Source organism: Myotis davidii, unplaced genomic scaffold (assembly GCF_000327345.1).
Source record: "Myotis davidii unplaced genomic scaffold, ASM32734v1 scaffold18, whole genome shotgun sequence".
Taxonomy (NCBI): Eukaryota; Metazoa; Chordata; class Mammalia; order Chiroptera; family Vespertilionidae; genus Myotis; species Myotis davidii.
In genome coordinates, this window is record NW_006292696.1 from 1,624,849 (window position 1) to 1,645,940 (window position 21,092).

Here is a 21,092-nt window from a genome sequence, read left to right on the forward strand (position 1 = left end):
AGTAATCTTTAATTGACAATATTGTGGCATTACACATTTACAGCGTGATTCCCTCTGGCTACAAAGCAGTCCTTTGGGTGGCAGGCCATAGTTTATTTAGCCAGTGCCACGTTGGAGGAAGCCAGGGCTTTTGTTGGGGCCGTTGAGGCGTTTATACGTAATGCTAAGCAAGCATCATGTACCGGAGCCTTTGCGGGTGACCATGGTGGTTTTCCGTGTTAAATACACGGAGAGTCTCGCTTGGCAGCCGGCCGGCTCGGGGGACATCACGAGAACTGGAGTGTGGGGAGGGGCTGGGGAGAGCCGGGGTCACTGTCCCAGCAGCCACGTGACCTCCAGAGCCTTGGAGCATGGACAGCGTGACAGTTCCTGCCTAGAGGCCTTGGAGAAGGCATGGCACAGGCCCCTGCTGCATACGCCCTGGGCACCACACCTGGTCCCCGGGAAGGGCTGATGAACTGGGTGCTGCCACAGCCACAGCTGGGGAGGCCATGGGGCTTCTGTGACCTAACGTGCACTCCATTCCCCTCCATTCCAGCCGTTAGAACCAACGCAGTGATCATGCCCACGGCCCACCCAAGGGCAGCCCTTGGGGCCAGCAGCAGTGAGGTGTCCATTCGGGTGACAAAAGGCAAGAAGCAGGAGGCACCTGCCACTCAGGTATGTGGCAGACAAGGGAGGCCTTGCAGACCAGCAGGGTGGGGGGCTCTCTGCCCTCCCCTCACATACCCACACGTGCTGCTAGCAGGGCTTCAGGTGCTCTCACCCACCCCCACCTCCAGGAGTAGCTGCTCCTCGCAGCCAGCGCGTTCCTGGCCTCTGGCTACACCCATCGAGCTCCTGAGCCCCTGGGGGTGGTCAGGAGGAGTAATCTTGGAATGTGGCACGGGCAGAGCACTGCTGCCCCGAGAGGCCCTGTCAGCTCGTTCTGTTTTTTCCTCCCAGTTTTGAGATGCTGTGAACAAAAGCCTCCTCTCTCAGTGGGCGTGCTGGTGACTTTAACTTCCCAGCCTCCACCTCTTCAGTGTGTTTTTGTTTGGTCCTTGCCTGGATCTAAGTGCTGGCAGGTGGAGCTCATGCTCACTGTTCTGGTGATGGGGCAGGGCCAGAGCCCAGGTCTCCTGGCTCCCAGGCATTGCTCTGTGGGCCATACCCGTTGGTTTTTCTGTTTCCTCACTCTTCCTTTCTGAGAGGACAGGAAAGAGGTGGGGGAGGCCGGAGCAGGAGTTGGGACCCCCAGCTCAGAGGGCTCATCACAGCTGGACGGGTGTCTGGGCTGTGGTCACTGCATCCATTTGGCCTTTTGACCAGCAGATGGTGCTGAGTATCTGTCTTCCAGGCAGGAGGGATGCAGCAGGAACAAGAGGTGCCTGCCCTGGGGAGTTTCCAAGTGAGTGGGGTGGCAGCCACTAACAAAGGAAACCAAAAATAGAGCACTCACGAACTGGTGTGTGCTTCGCAGGAAACAATAGTGACGAGAATAATGGGGTGAGCTGCTTTAGAGAGGATGGGCAGGGATGGCCTCCCCAGGAGGTGATGTGGATGCAGGAGGAGCAGCCAGGCCAGCGAGCTGGGGTCCACTCCAGGAAGGGAAACCCAGCTGCAGGGACCCTCTGGGGAAGTGCATGGAGGTCAGAGCTGAGGAAGTCGTGTGAGGTGAGGGTTGCACGCCGCGGAGGAGTCACCCTCAGTTCTCTTAGTTCTCTCTCCCTGTTGCTGGTGGGTGTGGAAAGCAGGAGTGGCCTGAGGGAGACTGTTGGGGAGGCAGTTCCAGCCACCAGACTAGAGACTTGTCCCAGTGGAGCTCAGATTGGCTGGTGGGGGCGGGGAGTGTTCTTGGACCCTCTGAGAATGATGTGATTAGCTCATAACCCAAAGCTTGGCACCATTTCCTGCCCAGGCAGTGGCATGGCCCCTTGGACCACCCCTCAGTCTCTACTCCAGTCCCATGGCTCCTTGCAGATACAGGTCTCCTCCCACTCTAGCAAGATGGGGTCTGCTCAGGGTGTGGCAGAGGTGATGCCTGAGAACCCAGGGGTCTCAGGGCTGCCTTTGGCTGTCCACAGGTGACAAAGAGGAACCTGGCTAACCTCCCGCTGACCCAGGCCGCCCTGAAGGTCCTTGCCCAGAAAGCCAGTGAGGCCCAGCCTCCTGCTACCAGAACCCTGTCTTCAAGTGGGGTGAGCTGGGGAACCCCCAGGGGTCCAGGCCCTACCCTGGAGCGGACAGTAATCAAAGACCACAGAGGGTAGAAGGGAGGACCAGGCAGAGACTCAAGTCCCAGCATCATCACCCATCGGCCCTGTGACCTGAGCACATGCTCGCTTGCCTACCAGGCCAGGGCCGCCTGGCTGAGAGCTGGGGGAGGATGGAATGAGGCCTGTGCGAAGCAGCCAGCATGGTGCCTGGCTCTAAGCTGAGGTGCTCGGTAAGATCAGATCTCATTTCCCCTAACTTTCCTCCCACTTTCTCCCTTCATCAAATTAGATTGACGGTGCCCTCAGCTCACTCCCTGTGGCGAGTCCCCGGAGCACCCCCGTGAAAGCAGGAGTGACCAACAAGCCCAGAAAGCCCAAGGTTCCTGCAGTCCGGCAGGCCACAGCCCCTCCCTTGGGACGCCCCAAAGCCAAGGCCTCTGGGACCTCAGGTGATAGCGACAGCAGCAGCTCTTCAGGGAGCGAGGAGGATGCGAAGAGGCCCCAGGCGGCCCCGCTGGCCCACAGGCTGGGTGAGGATCGGGAGGGAAAGGCTGGGTGGGCCTGGAGGAGGGGAGAGGTAGCTTGGTGGAGCCCGAGGCTCAGGCCGTGGCTCTGTATCTCCACTGGTTCTGCCACCTTGGCCCAGTCGTCCCAGGCTGGGCTGTTTCCCTTTCCCCAGCCCCTTGAGGAAGTTGGTCCAAACTCTGTCAAAGGCCCCTGATGCTACTGTTTGATCACTCCCGACTTTTTGGAATCAGGCTCCCATAACTGACCCCACCATAGTCCCAAGGCCAGCTGAGCAGCAGAGCAGCGTGCCGGCGTCAGCGACTAGAAGGGAAACGCTTAGCATTCAGGTGTCTCGCCTGGAATGCCATGACCACAGATGGGAGGGTGAGGCGGGGACCCGGCCATTCCAGGCACCTCCCTGAAAGGCTCTGCCCTGCCCAGCTGGCCGGGGACGTACCTGAGGCTCCCAACAGGATACCTATATTTCTCCATAGGCCCAGTGCCCTCTGGGAATGAGACCTTGGTGGAGGAAACCCCAGCAGAGTCCAGCGAGGATGAGGTGGTAGAGCCTTCCCAGGTAACAGCAGGGGGGCTGGCAACATCGGGGTCCTAGGCCAGGAGCCCCAGGTCAGAGGGCTGGGCCCTCCTCTTCACAAGAACCCTGTGCAGGGTTTCCCCCAAAGCCCATATCAGCATGAAGGCTGAGGGGCTGACTTGGAGTCTATAGAAAGGGCTCACCTTGATGTTATGTGATTCCCAGATAAAAACGATCTTTAACAGATGGGATTATTTTAAGGTTATCATCTGCACATGGCAGGCGCTAGTGATTTTCCATTTGCATTAGTAATAAGAATTTTCCTTTTTAAATGTGCCTGCTTAAGATATGTATTAATTAAAATAGCACAGGAAGTACGCACAAAGGGCTGACGTCCCCACCACCAGCCCAGTAGGGCTGACCCAATCTTGGGGGTCCCTGGACTGGTTCCTTCCCAGCATGCCCTGCTCCCGGGGCTGAGATGGGGTCCCTGGGCTGGCTCCTTCCCAGCATGCCCTGCTCCCGGGGCTGAGATGGGGTCCCTGGGCTGGCTCCTTTTTCTGCCCAATGCCCTGCTCCCGGGGCTGAGATGGGGTCCCTGGGCTGGCTCCTTCCCAGCATGCCCTGCTCCCGGGGCTGAGATGGGGTCCCTGGGCTGGTTCCTTCCCAGCAGGCCCTGCTCCCGGGGCTGAGATGGGGTCCCTGGGCTGGTTCCTTCCCAGCAGGCCATGCTCCCCGGGCTGGGATGGGGTCCCAGCCCCTTTCACACTGGGCTTCTTCAGTCTCTCCTCTCAGGTCATGTGCCCTTTGGGCTGACTCCAGCCAATTCCCAGGCTGCAAAGGCCACTCTCAAACCAGACCCCAGCCCCTTGGTTTCCTCTGCTTCGGCCACCAAAGATGCCCTGGATGGCAAGCAGAAAGTGGAGCCCCAACAAGCACCAGGCATCACATCCCCTAAAACAGGTGAGTCCAGGGCAGCAGGAGGGACATAGCAGGACAGGAAGGGGCAGGCAATGGCCTCCTTTCCCTCCCTCAGAAACAGTCTCACCAGCGTGGTCCTGTCTCTCCAGGCCTGGTGCTTATTGAAGTGTAGGGCCATGCCCAGGTGCCTGGCTCCTCGGGTCCTCACCCCTGTGGCTGCTGGTGCACCTGGCAGGCCACCTGTCTTAGAGGCAGTGCACCTTGGCTGGTGGAGTATAGGACTGGGCTCTCTGTGGCCAACCCTGTTGACTTTTCTTCCTAACAAATGGCTCATGGTGTGGGGTCTAGTGTGTCTGGGAGCCCAAAGGAAAGGCAGAGCCGCACTTGGGAAATCTCTAGCACGTGGCGAAGACGCTGGGCAGTGGGCTGACTCTAAAGCCTCAGACAGGCCCCTGGCCCTGCTGGGCCTCTGTCCTAACCAACCACATGGGGCAGGGTCGATGCATCCAGTTGGCGTCAAGGTGTGACACACATAGAAAGTAGTCATGTGCCACCCCCGACTCTGCCAGAGCCGAGGGACAGGGATCTCAGGTGGGCACACCTGGGACAGCTCACAGGGTCCCCAGCCTCAATTCTGGGTGTTTATAAATAGAGAGCTGGGAAGTAGGCTGTGGGGGAGGAGGCCGCCACGGCCCACTGCGCCCTCCTCAGTTTCCCCTCTACCCGACTCGTGCCCTTGCTAAGCACCAGAGGACTGAACTGGGCCTCTGTCTGTCCTGGGACGCTTGGCTGGTGCAATGCTCTGGACCAAGAGCTGCTTCAGGCCCCTCTGCACGCCACAGGGAGCAGCCCAGCCCCTGAACACCTCTGAGGCCCGGAACCGGAACCAAGTCCAGACCTGCCAGTCACCTGGGAAGTAGGGGGGAGGGGTAGTGCGGGGGCAGTGCTGGTGTCCCACAGACTGGTGCCGGGGAGCAGAGCAGCCGTTGCTCACGTTGCTCACTTTCTTCCTCGGCGATCTCTCTGGGGACGGCCGGCATTTTAGAGGGGCTGTGGAGGTTTCCATTTTCACACGTCAGCACAGTTATCAAAGGAGAGCAGAGGCGTGGGAAATTCTAAACAAAAGGCTGCTCCAGAAGTCACTGGCAGCCAGCCGGTCAACCTGCTGATCAACACCACGTGTGCACACCACAGGGTCCTGGACAGGCAAGGGTTGGGCCCACTGTGTGAATAGAGGGGTGTGAGCTGAACGGGTGCACAGCCGTCGAATTTATGTGGATCTACAGTTCAGAATACGGGGACCTCGCTGTTCACCCAACCCCTCATTTTACAAACGGAAACAGACGGGGAGGAGCAGGGCCACACAGCCAGTCGGTGGGAGGCAGACCCAGAGCCCAGTCTCCTGCCTCCGGGCTCTGGACTCCTGTCTGGCCTTCATTGTGTTCATAGATCCCAGGCCTTTCACTAACACTCTGGAGTCCTGGTCAGTTCCCAGCCTGAACTTGAGATTTCAGTGTGAGGAGACAGAAAAGAGCTCTAAGGTGGAAGGTGGGAGGAAGATGTGGCCAGAATGACCTCGGACCCCCCTGGCTCTTGTACTGTGAGAGGACTGTTTCCCGGTCCCGCAGGTCCATGTCACACGTCCTCTCCCCACAGGCAGAAGAGAGGCCAGCACCACACCTCAGAAGCCCGGGAAGGGGGCCGGGAGCCCCGAAGCCTCGACGCTGGCCCTGCACAGCGACATCACCCGGCGGCTCCTGAGTGAGCCCTGGCCCCTGAGTGAGGCCCAGGTCCAGGCCTCGGTGGTGAAGGTCCTGGCGGAGCTGCTGGAGCAGGAGAGGAAGAAGGCCGCGGGCGCCGCCAAGGAGGGCAGCAAGAAGAGCCACAAGCGGAAGCTGTCGGGAGAGCAGGCAGCGGGCAGGGCCCCCAAGAGCAAGAAGAAGAAGAAGCTGGCGGCCGGGGGAGGCGGGGAGGGTGTTGCTTCCTCCGAAAAGGCCCCCAGTACTACCCAGGGGAAATCTAAAAGAGACACAGCAAGTGGTGGCAGCAAGAAGAAGGACAAGCCAGAAGGGGAGCCAGAGATGGTGACGGTTGAGGGTGGAGGCCAAGCCGACCCAAAGAACAAGGAGAAAAAAAAATCTGACAAGAGTAAGTGTCTGTCCACAGCCTGGATCGCATTTGCCCAGCCTGTGCTGAGGGCTGTCGGTCACCACACGGGCGGGACGGGCCCTCAGCCAGCACAGAAGGGGGAGGATGAAGATTGTCCAGGGTCATGGGGGGCAGCTATTGACAAAGCCAGAGTGACCCCGGAGCGCCTGGGCCCACTGGCAGGGAGACCCAGAGCTCCAGGGCAGGGCCTCTCCCCACAGTGCTCAGTGCACCTTCAGCTTCAGGCTTCTCAGGTCCGCACTCCTAGACCACAGCTCCCTGTGAGCTCTGTGCCAGACTGCATGTGGCGGGACTTCATTTAACCCTGTGTAATAGGTGATACTGCATTCCCATTTTCCATAGAGTATCTATACTAATAAAAGGGTAATATGCTAATTAGACCAGATAGACGGGATGTCCTTCTGGACACAGCCATGGTGGCGGGGGCCAAGGCAAAGGCAGTTAGGGGAGATCAGGCCAGCAGGGGAGAACAGTTAGGGGCAATCAGGCAGGCAGGTGAGCAGTTAGGAGCCAGCAATCCTGGATTGCAAGGGGGGTGTCCCAGATTGGAGAGGGTGCAGGCTGAGCTGAGAGACCCTCCCCCCGCCCTCCCATGCACGAATTTTGTGCACTGGGCCTCTAATCTATAATAAAAGTGCAATATGCTAATGTCCTTCTGCACGAGGGAAGCTGGTGCCGGCAGCGGGGGAAGGAAGGCCTACTCTTACACGAATTTCATGCAGCAAGCCTTTAGTCTTAAATAAATGTGTAAAGTGAGTTAAAGGAAAGTAGTAATACTCCAGGTGTTCCATAGGTGGGGCAGAAATTATGAGGCCAGGGCAGGTGGTCATAGGCCTGAGGGCCTGTTTTCATGGTTCCCCAGGGTGTGGGGAGAGCTGGAGTCCCAACTGCAGGAGGAGGGGCTCCTAGGATCCCTGGAGACCCAACTGCGGGATGAGGGGCTCCTAGGATCCCTGGAGAACTGCCCTGCGTGTCTCCTGACTTTGGTCCAACACTTAAATTAACATCTGTTATTTAGGAAGTTTACTTTCTTCCCTTAGAAAAAAAAGACAAGGAAAAAAAGGAAAAGAAGAAGAAAGCCAAAAAGGCCTCAACCAAAGACCCTGACTCACAAATACAGAAGAAAAAGAAGAAAAAGGTAGACTGAGTTCCTGGGGGTTTCAGGCCAGAAAAGGGACCTAACCTCGTCCCCAGGGGCAATGTGATGAGCCCCATCCTGTGCATGGCAGGTGACAGGGTGGGAGCTAGACCAGGGTCCTGCCCATCTCCATGGGCGGGGAGTGTGACGGGTAAGTTGTGACTCTAGAGTAGAGCCCCCCCAAGGAGGGACAGGTCTGTGTGGAAGTCATGGAAGTGACCCTCTGCCCTGTCTGAGGTAGAAGGATGTCCTGTGGCGGGTGAAGGAAGGACACCCCAGGGCACAGGGAGGCTGTTACAGGTCCCAGGTAGGAGAGGAAGCGTGCCCCAGCTGGCAGGGACCCCTCCACAGAAACACTCACATGTCTGCTTCATGGGTGATGGAGGCTGCTCCCCTGAAGGCTGGGGGTGTGGGGACTTAGCACCTGTACAGATGCTCTCACTGGCCCCCAGGCCTTGGCTGTGTTCAGGGAAGCTGAACATCTGTGCCGCAGTTCTGGGCTCCTTCCTTGAGAGTGTGTGGGGCACCGGCATCAGTTCTGGGGGGTAGGAGGGGAGGCCTCAGATCCTCAGGAGGCAGCCCTCATGCCCTCCTGGTGGGGGCAGCATGGGTGAGGAGGCCATCAGGTACAGGAGTCTCTCACCTTCTCTTCTCACAGAAGAAGACAGAGCAGCAGCCTGTCTGAGGAGCACAAGACAGCAGGTACACTTCCTGGCCCAGGGACCCTTGCTGAGCATCTGACCCCTGGAGAGGGCGGGGGGCGGGGGGCTGGATTGAGGGGAGCTCCAGCATTGCCGTGGTCCCCAGGAGCCAGACAGGACATGGGACGTGGGCCCCACAGGAAAGGGTGGAGAAAGAGAGTCTGTCACTCATGGTCAGTGGCCGGCACCTGGTGCTCCCTGGGTGCAGACACTGCACATGCCCTAGGAGATGGGCACTGGGGTGGCGCCTCTCTGTGGATGAGGGTAAGGCTTGAGCTCCTCTCTCCCTCCCTGCAGTCCACTTCCTTTTCCTTGTAATCATTAATTTGAGGGCATTTGCTCATGGGAAAGAAGGTGGTTTTCCCGAGAGGAGCCATTCAATGGGCCTGTGCTTCCTGGGTGGTGGGGAAGGGGTTAGGCGCCTGCCTGGGCTGATGGCAGGCGTAAGGGAAGTTAGGCACTCAAGCACACAGCCCACTTCCCAGGGCGTGACCAGTGCTAGTGTCCTCTGTAGTTAGTTAATGCCTGTCCCCTGCATCTGGATGCCAGGTTTTGAATTGATTTGACTCTCCTTGATGCAGAAAAAGTCAGGAAATCTTCCGTCTAGATGTGTTTCCTTCCCCATGGGTTGGAATGAATGTTTAATTTCCCCTTCCTCCCCAGAAGAAGATAGCCAGCCACAGAGTCGGTGCTGGCCCAGCCCACAAGCCCTGCAGAGGTTGGTCCGAGGAGGAGGAGGGAGTGTGCCCAGTTCCGAGACCTCCACTCGCTGACCCCGCGCCTGACTTCCGTCCTGACACAGGACACTTCGTATAGATGTGTACAGTATATATATACATATATATATATTTTTAAATGACATGCCCCTCTCTCAGACCCAGCATGCCCAGAGGCCTCAGGACCTTCCACCTCTTTACCCTGCAGACCCAGTGAGGCCCAGCCTCCCGCTCCTCCCACGGCCCTGGTCCCTGGCTAATACTAAGGGTTTGTCCACCTTTTGTCAGTTTTTTCCTGTTTTTGTAAGAACTCAGAAAATAAAAGACTTGACGGAAAGGTGCAAGTTGCAGTGCACCTGGGGCAAACATTTTGCAATTATTCTTGGGAGTCTGGCTGACACTTGGAGGTGAATAAACCATTGCTCAGGATTTGTTCTTGACTACATGTCGAGGTTCCGGGATGCTGTGCTGAGTGGGACAGTTTGCCTCAGTTAAGTACCTGGTACTAAACTGGTGGGGGGGCTTCCTGGAGGAGGTGGCATAGCTAAGAGGGAGCGCAGCATGGCCATGGTTGGTTGCCAGGTGCTGGGGTAGGCCAGACAGATACCCAGAAGGCCAGAAATGGAAGGGGGGCTTTCTAAGCCACCTTTTGAAGTTCAGTTAGATCTGGAGTTGTGGGCAGGCCCTTTTGAGGTACCTGGTGGAGAATGGCTGTGGCGGGCACAGTAGGAACAGAAAACCAGTTAGGACTGAGTTGCCCTTGTATCCAGGTAACAAAGCTTCTGAAATAAGGAAGGCAAGGAGTAGATAAACTCGAAAGACATGTCAGGGTCTCCAGGACTTGATGGCCAGCAGTGCAAAGGCCCACTTCCCAGGGCTCAGGGCAGTGAACATGTGGGGTTGGGAGATTTTCCTCCAATGGTTTTAGCCTCCTGCTAAAGACAGCAAGGGGCTGGGTAGAAATAGTCAGCACGGAGCTGGGGAGGTCTTGGAGACTGAGGTTAGCATCCATCTATACCAGTGATGGCGAACCTATGACACGTGTGTAGAGGTGACATGCGAACTCATTTTTTTGGTTGATTTTTACAAATTTCTATATGTGACACGGCACCAGAGTTAAGTTAGGGTTTTTCAAAATGCTGTCACGCCGAGCTCAAAAGGTTCGCCATCACTGGTCTATACCCTTACCTGGGGGCCCTTAGGCCCTCAAAGCTTCTCACTCCCCATAAGTGTGTTGGTCTAGAAGTCCTGGTGGGCTTCATTGAAATGGAGACTTTACCCAGAACATTTTGGTTTTGGCCTCCTCTCGAAAGTCAAGAAATTTGGCAACAAGCGGCTGCTGGGTCCTTGTGTTGTTGCTATTTGACTTCTTAGTATAGCAGTGATGAGGGTGTGAGGAGGAGGAAGCGGGGCCAAGAGGAGCTGTGCTTAAAGAACTTTGGGCAAGAGCCTACTTCCTTTTGAAGCAGAGTATTCCTCTGGTTAAACATGGAAACCAAGCCCTAACCAGTTTGGCTCAGTGGATAGAGCATCAGCCTGTGGACTCAGGGGTCACAGGTTCGGTTCTGGTCAAAGGCATGTACTTTGGTTGCAGGCACATCCCCAGTAGGGGGTGTGTAGGAGGCAGCTGATCGATGTTTCTTTCTCATCAATGTTTCTAACTCTCTGTCCCTCTCCCTTCCTCTCTGTAAAAAATCAGTAAAATATATTTTTAAACATGGAAACCAAGTGTGTCTGTGTCCTGCCTGGCCCCACAGGCCTCTGTGTTTGGGCTCCCCCAGTTGCTTCCTCCCACCCAGACCATTGGATTCAAGATCTTCAGCCAATGAACCAGATCCCAACAGAACAGCCAGGAACCGAAAGTGTTCTACTTACTACCTTTTATTAGAAGCCATGTTGCTAAGGGCTGATGGCAAGCTTGCTGCACGGAGGGAACTGGGCTTTGGCAGGGTGAGGAGGGGCTGTGGTGGAGAAGCTGGTTCTGGGGAGAGGGGAAGGGTGGTTTATGCCCCAATTACATAGGCTGGAAAGCCAGAGGGGAGAAGTGTTGTCCCCTCTCCTGCACCTTCTCTCCTTGTCCATGGGTCTAGGTCTTGGGGCTCCATGTTGGAAGCTGCTCTGGTGTCAGAAATGGGGGTCAGCCTAGCTCATGGTCCAGCTCCGTGGGCCTTGTGTGTCTGCTGATGGATGGGGGCTTGGGCAGCAGGGCCCTCCTGGATTGTTAATCTGCTGTTCTGATGTGATTTCTGTCCAAGGATGATGGAGAACCAGGTGCCAGAGTCTCACGAAATGAGGTGCAGGGTAGGAGACGGCGGGAGCAGGGCATGTAAGGGGGAGAAGTATGTGGCTAGGTTTGGGGGACGGAAGAGAGCAAGGAAGCTGTGGCCATGCAGGGCTGACTGGGTGCTGGTGTCTTCGATTGCTGTTCTCACACGGTGGCTAGAGAGATAAGCAGCAGGTTAGGCTTGGAGTCACCATTGTCCCTGCCCCTTCCCAGCATCCAGGGGCCTCAGAGCAATTGAGGACTCTCCAGTGCCCCCTGCTCAGGTACAAGTACTGACTATGATATAGACACCCACAGCACTCTTCCTCATCTCTGAAGTAGACATCTCAGGGAGGGTCCTAGAGAATGGACCAGGATCATGCTGTGCTGGGCATCCACCCATGAGGGAGTTGTCCCAACTGGGGACTGGGTCCCCTCTGGAGGGGCCCTTACCTTGGACCAGATCCTGCTTGGTCACACCCAGCCCAGATGACAGATCCTCCATGTCCAGTGGTTCTGCAAAGGAGCAGCAAGGCCATTTGTTATGTGAAGTCCAGCTACTGTACCCACTGGTGAGGGGCCTGGGATTATTTCTTCCCGACCTGGGCACAGGCCGATGCTGGGAGAGCAGGTGCTGCCTGGAAGGATGCGTGCTGGATGGCGGCAGTGAAGTGCAATGGGGGAATTAAGGGACAGGCCAGGAAGGGGGTGATGAGATGAAATGGGTGGGTCTGTAGGACTTCTGGATGCACAGTGGATAGTGCACGGGTGGGTGAGAGTCAATGAAAGGATCAGATGAATGAGTAAGTAGATGAGTGTGTAAGTAAGGAGAGAAATGATAGATGGACGGACAGATGAGGAACGTACAGGGATGGAGATGGACAAAGCGGTGGATGCATGGCTGAGTGGCTGCCCCCCGGGAGCTTACACCTCAAGTGTCCTGGCCACATGTGTGCCAAGAGGGGCCTTTGGCCCTCTGCCTTCCTGGTCCTTCCTGCTCCTTTGACACTCCTTGGCACAGTGGCCACTGCTTACCACTGCAGTTATGGCGCCCACGGCTTCTGGTGTGGGGGACCTCGGTGCCGTTGGGGAAGACGCACCAGCAGTAGCCGATGCTCCCAAAGCACTGGAGCGGCATATAGTTGCCGTTCTCGTCGCACTGGGGCTTGAACCTGCCCGGGTGGATGGCGGGGATGCGGCTGGCCTCTTCCAGGCATTGGGTCAGCACTGAAGCGACAGGCATGGTGAAGACAGTGAGTGAGCAGACTCTGAGATCCACATACCACTGCTATGGGCCTAATGCCTTCTGCCCAAGTGGCTGTACTTGCTCTACCCATTGCACAGATGGGAAAACTGAGGACTGGACCAATAAAGTCCAAAATCAAAGAGGAAATGAATTGCTGTGTGGCTAATTCATTTTAAAATTTGATGATTTCTTCCAACATTCCATGCCTAGTAACGCTTGGAATTTCACCCATAATTCTGATTTCTAAGGAAAAGCAATGGACACCTTGGTAAGTCTGAGCTTCTGTTACTGGGGGTATCCAAGTAGAGATGGGGGTTTGTTTGTGGAATTTGTAGAAGGGATTCAAACATAAGCTGGGAGTTCGTCGAGATAGCATCCAGTGCCTTCTATGAGTGTGATGAAAAAATCTGAGGCCCACACGGGTGGACCCCTGATTTTCTACTTCCTAAACTGAAGCCCAGAGGGAGGAAATGCTCAACGCTGCATGACAGATTATGACCAGGATTAAACATGACATTCTTCAAGGCTTTAGAGCTGAAAATCCTGGTGTACATTGTCCATAGGTAGGAAAAAAAAGGTTCTCTTGTCTGGCATCCGCTGTCTGTGTGACCTCGGGGAGGTCCCTCTGATGGTGTGGAAGGTCATTGAAATGACTTCTGGGATGTTTCAGGTGGTTTCTGCTCCAGGCCCACTTGCCCAGTGCCATCCTCCGCAAGCAAGATGTACTCTGTGGGCCCTCAGATCAGGATGTGGGCCAGGGGGGCAGCCAAGCCCAGAGGAACAGGCAGGAGAGACAGGAGTGACAGCTGAGAGGCTGGGAGGTCCAGTCACATCAGGGAGCGCTCTAGGCTCTAACTTCTGTGGCTCTGGGAGAGCCCTGAGAGGGGTCTCGGGAACCCAACACCCCATGCTCCCAACTCCCTGTACCTTTTGGTGAACCTTCAGTGAGCTTCTCCCCCAGCGAATTCTTGCTCATTTCAAACAAGAGCCACTGATGCATCCAGCTCTCAAAGATCTAAAGGGGACAGAGGCGGAGGGTCAGGCTCAGTAGCCCTCCAACCCTGCCTGGCTTTGCCCCTCAGGGCAGAGACATGGAGGGCCAGGCAGGGCCCCTGCACCCCATGGTCCAGCTGCATCCTGGTTCCCCCTGAGAGAGCCAGAGGGCTTGGTCAAGTTGGTTACTCAACTCCAAGTGCTTTCCCATGTTGGTGGCTTTCTAAGTTCTGATAAGCCGCCTCCAGTTTCCTGAGAATGGCCTCCCCAGCCCCGCCCTAGGAGAGAGGGCGCCAGTGCAGGGAAGCCTGCTGACCTTCCAGTCCAGGCCCTCCATGGTCTTCTTAAGGTGTTTCAGGTTCTCTGGGAAACTCCCTTTCATCTGTGGGTACACCTTCAGGGGGTCAGCCTTCTGCAAGGTAGCAGGCAGGAAGGAAGGTTAAAAACTCTCTGGCCGGTAAGGTGAAATGTGCAACCCATGTTCCCCTGGTCTTCCATTCCGAGGGGTGGACCCAAGCTGCAGCAAGCTTGGACTCTGGACTGCAGCCATGATGGAGCTGGGGGGAGGGGAGACAGGAAAGGCAGTCTAGCTGCACAGGTATAAGACCCCAAGGCTGGAAGGTGGGAGACCCAGGTTCCAGGACCAGTTACACCAGTAACCCTTCTACTCCTACAGATGCCTACTCACCTTTCATTCAGGTCTACCTCCTCCAGGAAGACTTTGTGGACCCCACCCTCAGCTAGGTTGGGTCCTCTGTACCTTTCCTCACAAACCCCCCCTGCATGTCTCTCATCACCTGGTCACTTGCCTATTTCCCATGCTAACCTGGGATCCCCATGGGATTGGGACCTGGGTCTCATTGCTCCCCCTTGTGGGCCCAGAGCCTTGCACAGTGCTTGGCACAGAGGAGACATGCAGTAAAAACTTGAGAAGGAAAAAGTGGGTACCTCGGTTTCTCAATCTCAAACACTCAAAAAAGGCGGGGTAGTGGCGGGACTGGAATACATACAAAGTTTAAGGGCCACTCTGCATTCCTTCACTAACTTGGTGAACCCATATTGAATTTCTACTATGAGCCAAGGTGTGGGTCTTGGAGTGCGGCCTTGCCAGGGGCTTGTGTGTGCAGGCAGGGCTACCCATCCGGGTCCCACTCACCAGGAGCAGGTGCATCACATGGTCCATTGTGGTGTTGCCGTACTTGGTGGCATTCTGCATGGGCTGCGGGAGGAGGAGTGGCGGGTATCAGCACTGGCCCCCAGCGGAAGGCCCTGGCATGGAGGCAGTAGCTGGGGCCTGGGCAAGAGTCTAGAGTCCCAGATGCTCCACAGGCCATCTCTGCCACCTCCAGATGCGAGAGCTTGTGCAAGTCACTTTACCTTTCTGCCTCAGTGTCCCTGTTGGTCAGATCTGCATACGCTTTCCCACCCAGGGCTTTGTGGATATCAACATTATCCATACATAAGGGCTTTGAGAATAGGAGGGACCGTAAGATGCAGTGGAGCATGAGCAGCACCTTGTAAACTGTAGAGAGCAGGCCCTCATGTCAGGAATGGCCCCCAGCCCTGGGATTCCTCCTTCCTGAGGTGGCCCTGTCCTCCCTCAGCTGGGCTTTTCCTGGGTCAGCTGTTCTGCCATCCTTGGCCCCTGCCCTCCATCCAGGTAGATAACATTGTCCCCTTGCACCGCACTGCCGTTGTCCTTACCCCCTGGAGCAGGCCTTCCATGGGCAGCGCCTGCATCAGCATGGGGGTGGCCACCCGCATCTTGCCCACAGGCTTGGCAGCTGTGGAGTCAGAAGGTACAGCATGAGTGTGGCCCCAGTGCCCAGGGAAGAGGGTACTCAGATCCGGGGCCCAAGATTTCAGACCCAGATGAGGAGGGGCTCGACTTCAGAGAGGACAGTGGGCCCAGCCAAGTGCAGGAATGGGGACTCAGAGGTGAGGAATGGGGGGGGAGGGGGTGGTGTCAGAATGGAGGTGGGGCACGCACACTTGGGAAGCTTCATGCGCAGGTTCTCCAGCTGCAGGTTCTGCGAGGTGACAGTCAGCTTGTCCAGCCGGCCCTGCTGCTGGTACAGGAAGTAGGCAGTGGTGGCCTGACCAGCCAGGAGCAGAGCCACCAGGACAGAAAAGCCTGTGTACAGGGCTCCGCGGCTGCACTTGCTGTTGGGGGGAGGGAGGATACGTCACAGGAGAGTCCATGGAGGTGGCTGCCCTGAGGACTGGCTGGGAATGGGGGAATGTGTCCCCCCATTTCCATCAGCCCACCCACCTCCAGCTACCCCAACGCACATACACATACACACGAACAAGTGCCTATGGACATACAGCTAAAGACATTCCCCAGCCCCTACTTCCAACCACTGCTGGCCCTCCAGCCCTCCAAGCTGAAATCCTGGAGCTGCCCCTGGGTCTAGGCTGAGTGGGGAAGAGCCAGGGACAAGTGCCTTGTCCTCTCTCGGCCTCAGTCCCCTAGGTTCCCTCTGCCAGGGGGTCTCCTGAGAATCAGGCCTGCCCTCGGGGGGGTGGAGGGGGTTACCATCCTATCCACCCAGCCCCTGCATTAAAATCAGAAAAGGGAAGGAAGTGGGACGTGGACAGCAGAGCTTGCAGGCCCACCTGAAAAAGAGAAGTGAGGCCTTGCCATTTTAAGAGTAGGTTGGGGCATCAGACTGTGTTGGGCTGGAGCTGGGCCAGGCACCACCCCCACTGGTCCAGACTCTGTGTCTTTGAGCAAGTCTCTGCCATTCTCTGGGCCTGTCACATGGGTACCTCTCACTTCAGCATTTCTGGGCTTTGGTAGTTTTTGGAGAGCTGAGTGAGGGCATTGAAGTATTTCAAATGGTAATGTCCACTCAGAAGGGATTTCTGCAGGAGTGTGGTGCCTAAGCTGGTGACCTGGGGGAATTTCCCATGTTCTCTGGGCTGGCTAGCCGCATGGGGAGGTGTTCAGACCTCAGACCTCAGGGAGCCCTAGCAGCTATTGCCTTGGGTGCAGTTTGGGGCACATGCGTAAGTTACAGTATGGGGGTTGGGGGTGTAAGGATCCTGCCCCAGGATCATGAGAGCTCCTGGCCTGTTTCTCTGACCTCACCCCAGCGGTGGCACTGCTAGGACACCACTGGACTCTGTCAGATGAGACTGTACCCCATTTACTCCAGCAACCAGCAAGGAGGTTTAGGAGACTCCAGGACAGCCTTCTGCCTAGTAACTCATGACATCACAGACACAGCTCATTCTCACTGGCTTCCTGCTTGTCAGCCCTCTGCACTTTCTGGGGCAAGGCCAAGCCCAAGGCATTGTTATTTTAGAAGGAGAAAGTAAAAACTCTGTGTGGGGAAAGGAGACCAGACAGGAGGGAAGCAAATCCCATTCTTGGCCTTTCCGAGCCTCTAAGGATGGTGGAAAGCCCACCCAAGTCTGAGGCTTGCCTGGAATCACGGTCTCCAGCTCATTATCTACATGCCCACTCTGCAACCCCACACCCAGTCCAGTCCCAGCTCTGCCTCTGACCATGTGAACTCGGGAAAAACCCCTTCCCTTCTCTGAACCTCAGTTTCCTATAAGGCCTAAGAATCTAGAGCAGTGGTTCTCAACCTTGGCTGCACATTAGTATCACCTGGGAATCTTTTTAAAATCCTGATTTCTGGGCCTCACTCTCCGGAAATTCTGTTTCTTTGTTATTAATGTTGTGGCCCCACCCCATAACAAAGAAACAGAATTTCTGGAGGATGAGGCCCAGAAATCAGGATTTTGAAAAGATTCCCAGGTGCTTCTAATGTGCAGCCAAGGTTGAGAACCACTGGTCTAGAGAGTTATATATACTGAGGATGAGACCACATAATCTAAGTTGAGGTACGAACATCTACTCAAGGGCGGTCTATCAAATAAGAACCAGAGGACAAAGCTCTCAGCTCCATCGCTAGCACACAGCACTCCACTGGAAACACTGCTATTCTCAAGGGAGTTAACAGTTAACTTTAACATCCAGCTTCCTTCCTCTTTATACATCTTGAATGCCTGTCCCCTGGGTTCTGGACCAGGGCCAACTCATCACCCCTCTGCATTTCCTCCTTTCCACTGCCTCCTTCAATAATAATAAAGTAATTGGTCAAAGTCGGGAGCCAACCAGAACTAGCAGGCATGATGATTCAGACGTTGCCAGGCAGAAGTCTTCACAAAAGGGTCTGAAAGTGGCTCAAGTCTGGACCTGAGCCAGTTTTAGAAGCAGTAACTGAACTAAAAGGAAAAACAAGGATTTGAGAAGGGGGGAGGAGTGACACCTTCTTGAGCCCACACTAGGTCTGCAACTCACTGGGTGGCCTGAGCCAGACAGGTCCCACCTCCCTTCTCTGCAAATTGTACTTCTAGAAGAGGGGCATTTGGTAGTTAGCTCAAACGTTGAAACCAGACTAGTCCTGGGTTCAAATTCTGACTCCAATATTCACTAGCTAAGATAACTTAGGTAAGTCACTTACCAAAATGAGCTTTAATTTTCTCATGTAAAAATGGGAATAAAAGTACCTGACTCAGGGTTACTGTGAGAATTAGGGTTAAGTTTAGCATGTAGTTATGTGTCCATAATTACTAGCAGTGGCTGAGAACTAGCAACAAGTACACAGTGAATGGGAACTATTATCATGACTATTGTCATTATTATTACTGAGACCCAGCAAGATGCAGTGATTTATCCAGTACAGAACCTGGACCAGAATCCAGCCATCAGGGGAGAGCTGGCTGGCCCTCCTAAGCCATTGGATCCCCAGGATTTTTCACAGACCATTGCTCTAATGGTCTGTATCTGGTTACCTGTGCCCCAGAACACAGATCCTCATGACCTCTGAGTGTCTCTCTCAAAACCCCTTTCTGCCTGGCAACAGCTGACCTCAGATCTAACTGTAAGTCCCAATAACTCACAAATTAATTTTTGGAGATTGGGGAGAGCAGGGGACATTTGGTAATTGTACTCTAGCCACCACCCTTAGTTCAGAGAAACACATGGGTGAGACCATCCTGAGGCTGGGAGAGGGGCGTGGGGGTACCGTTGATGCAAGGGAGGGGGGCACAGGCAGAACACAATCCACATCAACCCTCAGCGCCTTCTAGAAATTTAGCCAGAGCTCCCCTTGCCCTTTTTTTACCTCTTCTAACATCTCTCAATCCCCCCTGTGATGGCCGATGTCTCCGTCTACTCTACTCTTGATACAAACACGAATGCCCATCCACGGTTAGTAGGAGGGAACTCCTCTATGATGAGCGGCTCTACCAATCTTTTAGAATCTTTGTCCCTCCATCTAGGATCTACAACACTTTTAAAATCTGGTCCAAGATTTCTAACCTAGGGCTCATGGCCCAGCTTCCGGGGTTCCGTCAAGCCCCTGATATTGTGTGAAACTCTAGGGAGAAAGTCAGCTCTTTTCTGATTTTCAGAAGAGACATACATGACATAAAGTTAAAAGCTGTGCACTACAGGAGCTCCATCATTTTACAGGAGGGAGAACCGAAGCCCAGGGCAGGCCAGAGACTTGCTCAAAACCATCCCTACATTGTTCGAGTTAGGGCCTAACTCTATGCCTCCCAGGACTCTGGTCTGGCGCCCCTTCCCAGTGCAGCCCAGGATTTGTGCAGCTCTCTCCTACTACTCACACATACCTCTCCTGGGCTCCAGGACGCTGGCCCAGCATGGGCAGCTGCTCATGGTTGGAGATCAGGTCGCGCTGGTCTTCCATGGTTCTGCCTCTGGTCTAACCCAAGCCTCTTGCTGCCTCTGCTGCTTGCTGCTGCTGCCGCTGCCGCTGCTGCCTGCGTGTCTGAGACCCTGAACCCCTGGCTCACCTCTTGAAGTTGGGGCTGAGGAGAAATCTGATTTGTCCACAGGAGGCCACCTGGTAGAAGTGGAAGTGAAAGCCACAAAGCTGGAAATACCCTGACTTGGGCAAAGCTGCCTTTGATGGAGCAGGGTAGGGAGGGGGAGCTTCCAAGGCAGGTAGAAAGGCCAGCATGCTTTTTTATTGGCTGCCCAGTGCTCTCATCACTTGTTTCTGGGCAGACCTTTGGATTCATAAGGCTCTTTGAAAGTTGCGAGAAACTTCACTGCCTAGACGGGAAATCATTTTGAAGCAGAAAATGCCTTTGTTTGTCTCCCCTTCTCACCCATAGCTATGTGGATGCAGAAAGAAGCTGCTCACACTCTAAGCTTAGACAAGTCCCTCTCCATCTCTCTGGCCTCAAAAATGTCATCTCAAAATAGGGGAGGGAAGTTGGATTTAGAGTTCCCTCTGCTGTCTTCTAACTCAAGCATTTTATGAACCTGAGTCCATGTCTAAGTCTCTGGTACTAATACTTGCCAGCCTGTACTCAGCCCACCTTTGTGCCAGGCCCTGTGCTAATTGGTTTACATGCTTTGTTCCCATTTAACCTTTATAGTGACCCTTTGAGGACTGTTTTATTATCTCCATTTACAGATAGAGACATGGAGGCTTTGAAAGGCTATGTGCTTGCCCAGGATCATGCCTCTAGGAATTGGTGAAGCCCATGTTTTTAACCACTCTCCCCTTCTCCTCCTAAGGCTCAAATTGTGTGGTTCAAATTCAGGAGAGGGAGAAAGGAGTGGGGACTGGGAAAGGGTACCCAAAGGAGATTTAACTGTGTTGGCAAGGTTTTATTTCTTATCTGTGGCTTGTATACGTTTGTTTTATTAAACATATCTTTTGTGTGTTTTTAACTTAGCATTAATAAATTTTTTAAAGTTTAAAAACTTTGTGGGTCTAAGATTCAGTGAAGGGAGATAGTATATATGTATTGGCAATGGGGGCGGGGGGGGCGGGGGGAGAGCAGACATGGCCTTTGATGCAACCAGATCTGAGCTCTAATCCCAAATCAGAAACATCCTAGCTGTGTGACTTCAGCTAGTCCCTCAACCTTTGTGTATTGTGTTTCTCCTTTGTAAAGTAAAAACAATAATACTAAACTTCCAGAGTTGTCAGATTAAATAAGCATTTAACACAGAGCCTGGCACAGTAAGAAATGCTGAAGAAATGAAATTGTTATTGGTCAAATATTTACTAAGATACGTTCTGCCCTGATTTCAAACTATACTATGAATCTATAATTATCAAAACAGAATGGGCCCTGGCCAATACTAGCCTGTGCCCTGAGGGTCATGGGTTTGATTCCCAGTCAGGTACACATATCTGGGTTGCAGATTTGATCCCTGGCCCGGGTCCGGGCACATGTGGGAGACAACCAATCAATATGTCTCTCTCATATCACTGTTTCTTCTTTTTCTCCCTCTCTCCCTCTCTCCCTCTCCCCCTCTCTTCCACTCTCTCTAAAAATCAATAAAAAAATATCCTCACTCCTAGGGTGAGAATGAAAATTAAAAAATTGGATGGTACTGGTGCAAAAACAGACACATAAATCAATGGAACAGAATAGGGAGCCCAGAAATAGACCCTTGCTTATATGGTCATTTAATCTGCAACAAAGGAAACAAGAATATACAATGGAGAGATGACGGTCTCTCTTTAACAAGTGATTTTAGGGAAATTGGACCACTCTCTTACACCATATACAAAATAAACTCAAAATGGATTAAAGACTTAAATATAAGATCTGAAACCATAACATTCTTAGAAGAAAACATAGGTAGCAAACAATTTGACATTAGTTATTTAAATATCTTTTTGGATATGTCCCCTCAAGC

The 21,092-nt window shown here is 54.2% G+C and overlaps 2 protein-coding genes across 8 annotated transcripts in view; one reads left to right on the top strand and one right to left on the bottom strand.

Moving 5' to 3' along the window:
• Positions 1-9,257, top strand: part of TCOF1 (Treacher Collins-Franceschetti syndrome 1) — a 31,790-nt gene extending 22,533 nt beyond the window's left edge. For 3 of the 7 annotated variants that reach the window (XM_006766246.2, XM_006766244.2, XM_006766249.2), the window contains 9 exons: positions 539-660; positions 2,067-2,180; positions 2,488-2,728; positions 3,200-3,282; positions 4,023-4,203; positions 5,818-6,309; positions 7,371-7,468; positions 8,127-8,170; positions 8,833-9,257. In XM_006766246.2, coding sequence (XP_006766309.1) covers positions 539-660; positions 2,067-2,180; positions 2,488-2,728; positions 3,200-3,282; positions 4,023-4,203; positions 5,818-6,309; positions 7,371-7,468; positions 8,127-8,153 — 1,358 coding nt within the window. In that variant the 3' untranslated portion in view covers positions 8,154-8,170; positions 8,833-9,257. Of the gene's footprint in view, positions 1-538; positions 661-2,066; positions 2,181-2,487; positions 2,729-3,199; positions 3,283-4,022; positions 4,204-5,817; positions 6,310-7,370; positions 7,469-8,126; positions 8,171-8,832 lie in introns of those variants that run through there. The other 4 variants (XM_006766245.2, XM_015565613.1, XM_006766247.2 and 1 more) reach the window with 4 other exon arrangements.
• A 1,493-nt stretch (positions 9,258-10,750) lies between these two features.
• Positions 10,751-19,341, bottom strand: CD74 (CD74 molecule). The gene is made up of 9 exons (XM_006766250.2): positions 19,040-19,341; positions 15,378-15,550; positions 15,092-15,171; positions 14,544-14,606; positions 13,704-13,799; positions 13,322-13,409; positions 12,184-12,375; positions 11,602-11,664; positions 10,751-11,324 (listed from the first exon to the last, which is right to left on the bottom strand). Exons 1-9 carry the CDS (start codon positions 19,114-19,116, stop codon positions 11,314-11,316), a joined length of 843 nt encoding a protein of 280 aa, XP_006766313.1. The 5' UTR covers positions 19,117-19,341; the 3' UTR covers positions 10,751-11,313.
• Between the last annotated feature and the right edge of the window lie 1,751 nt (positions 19,342-21,092).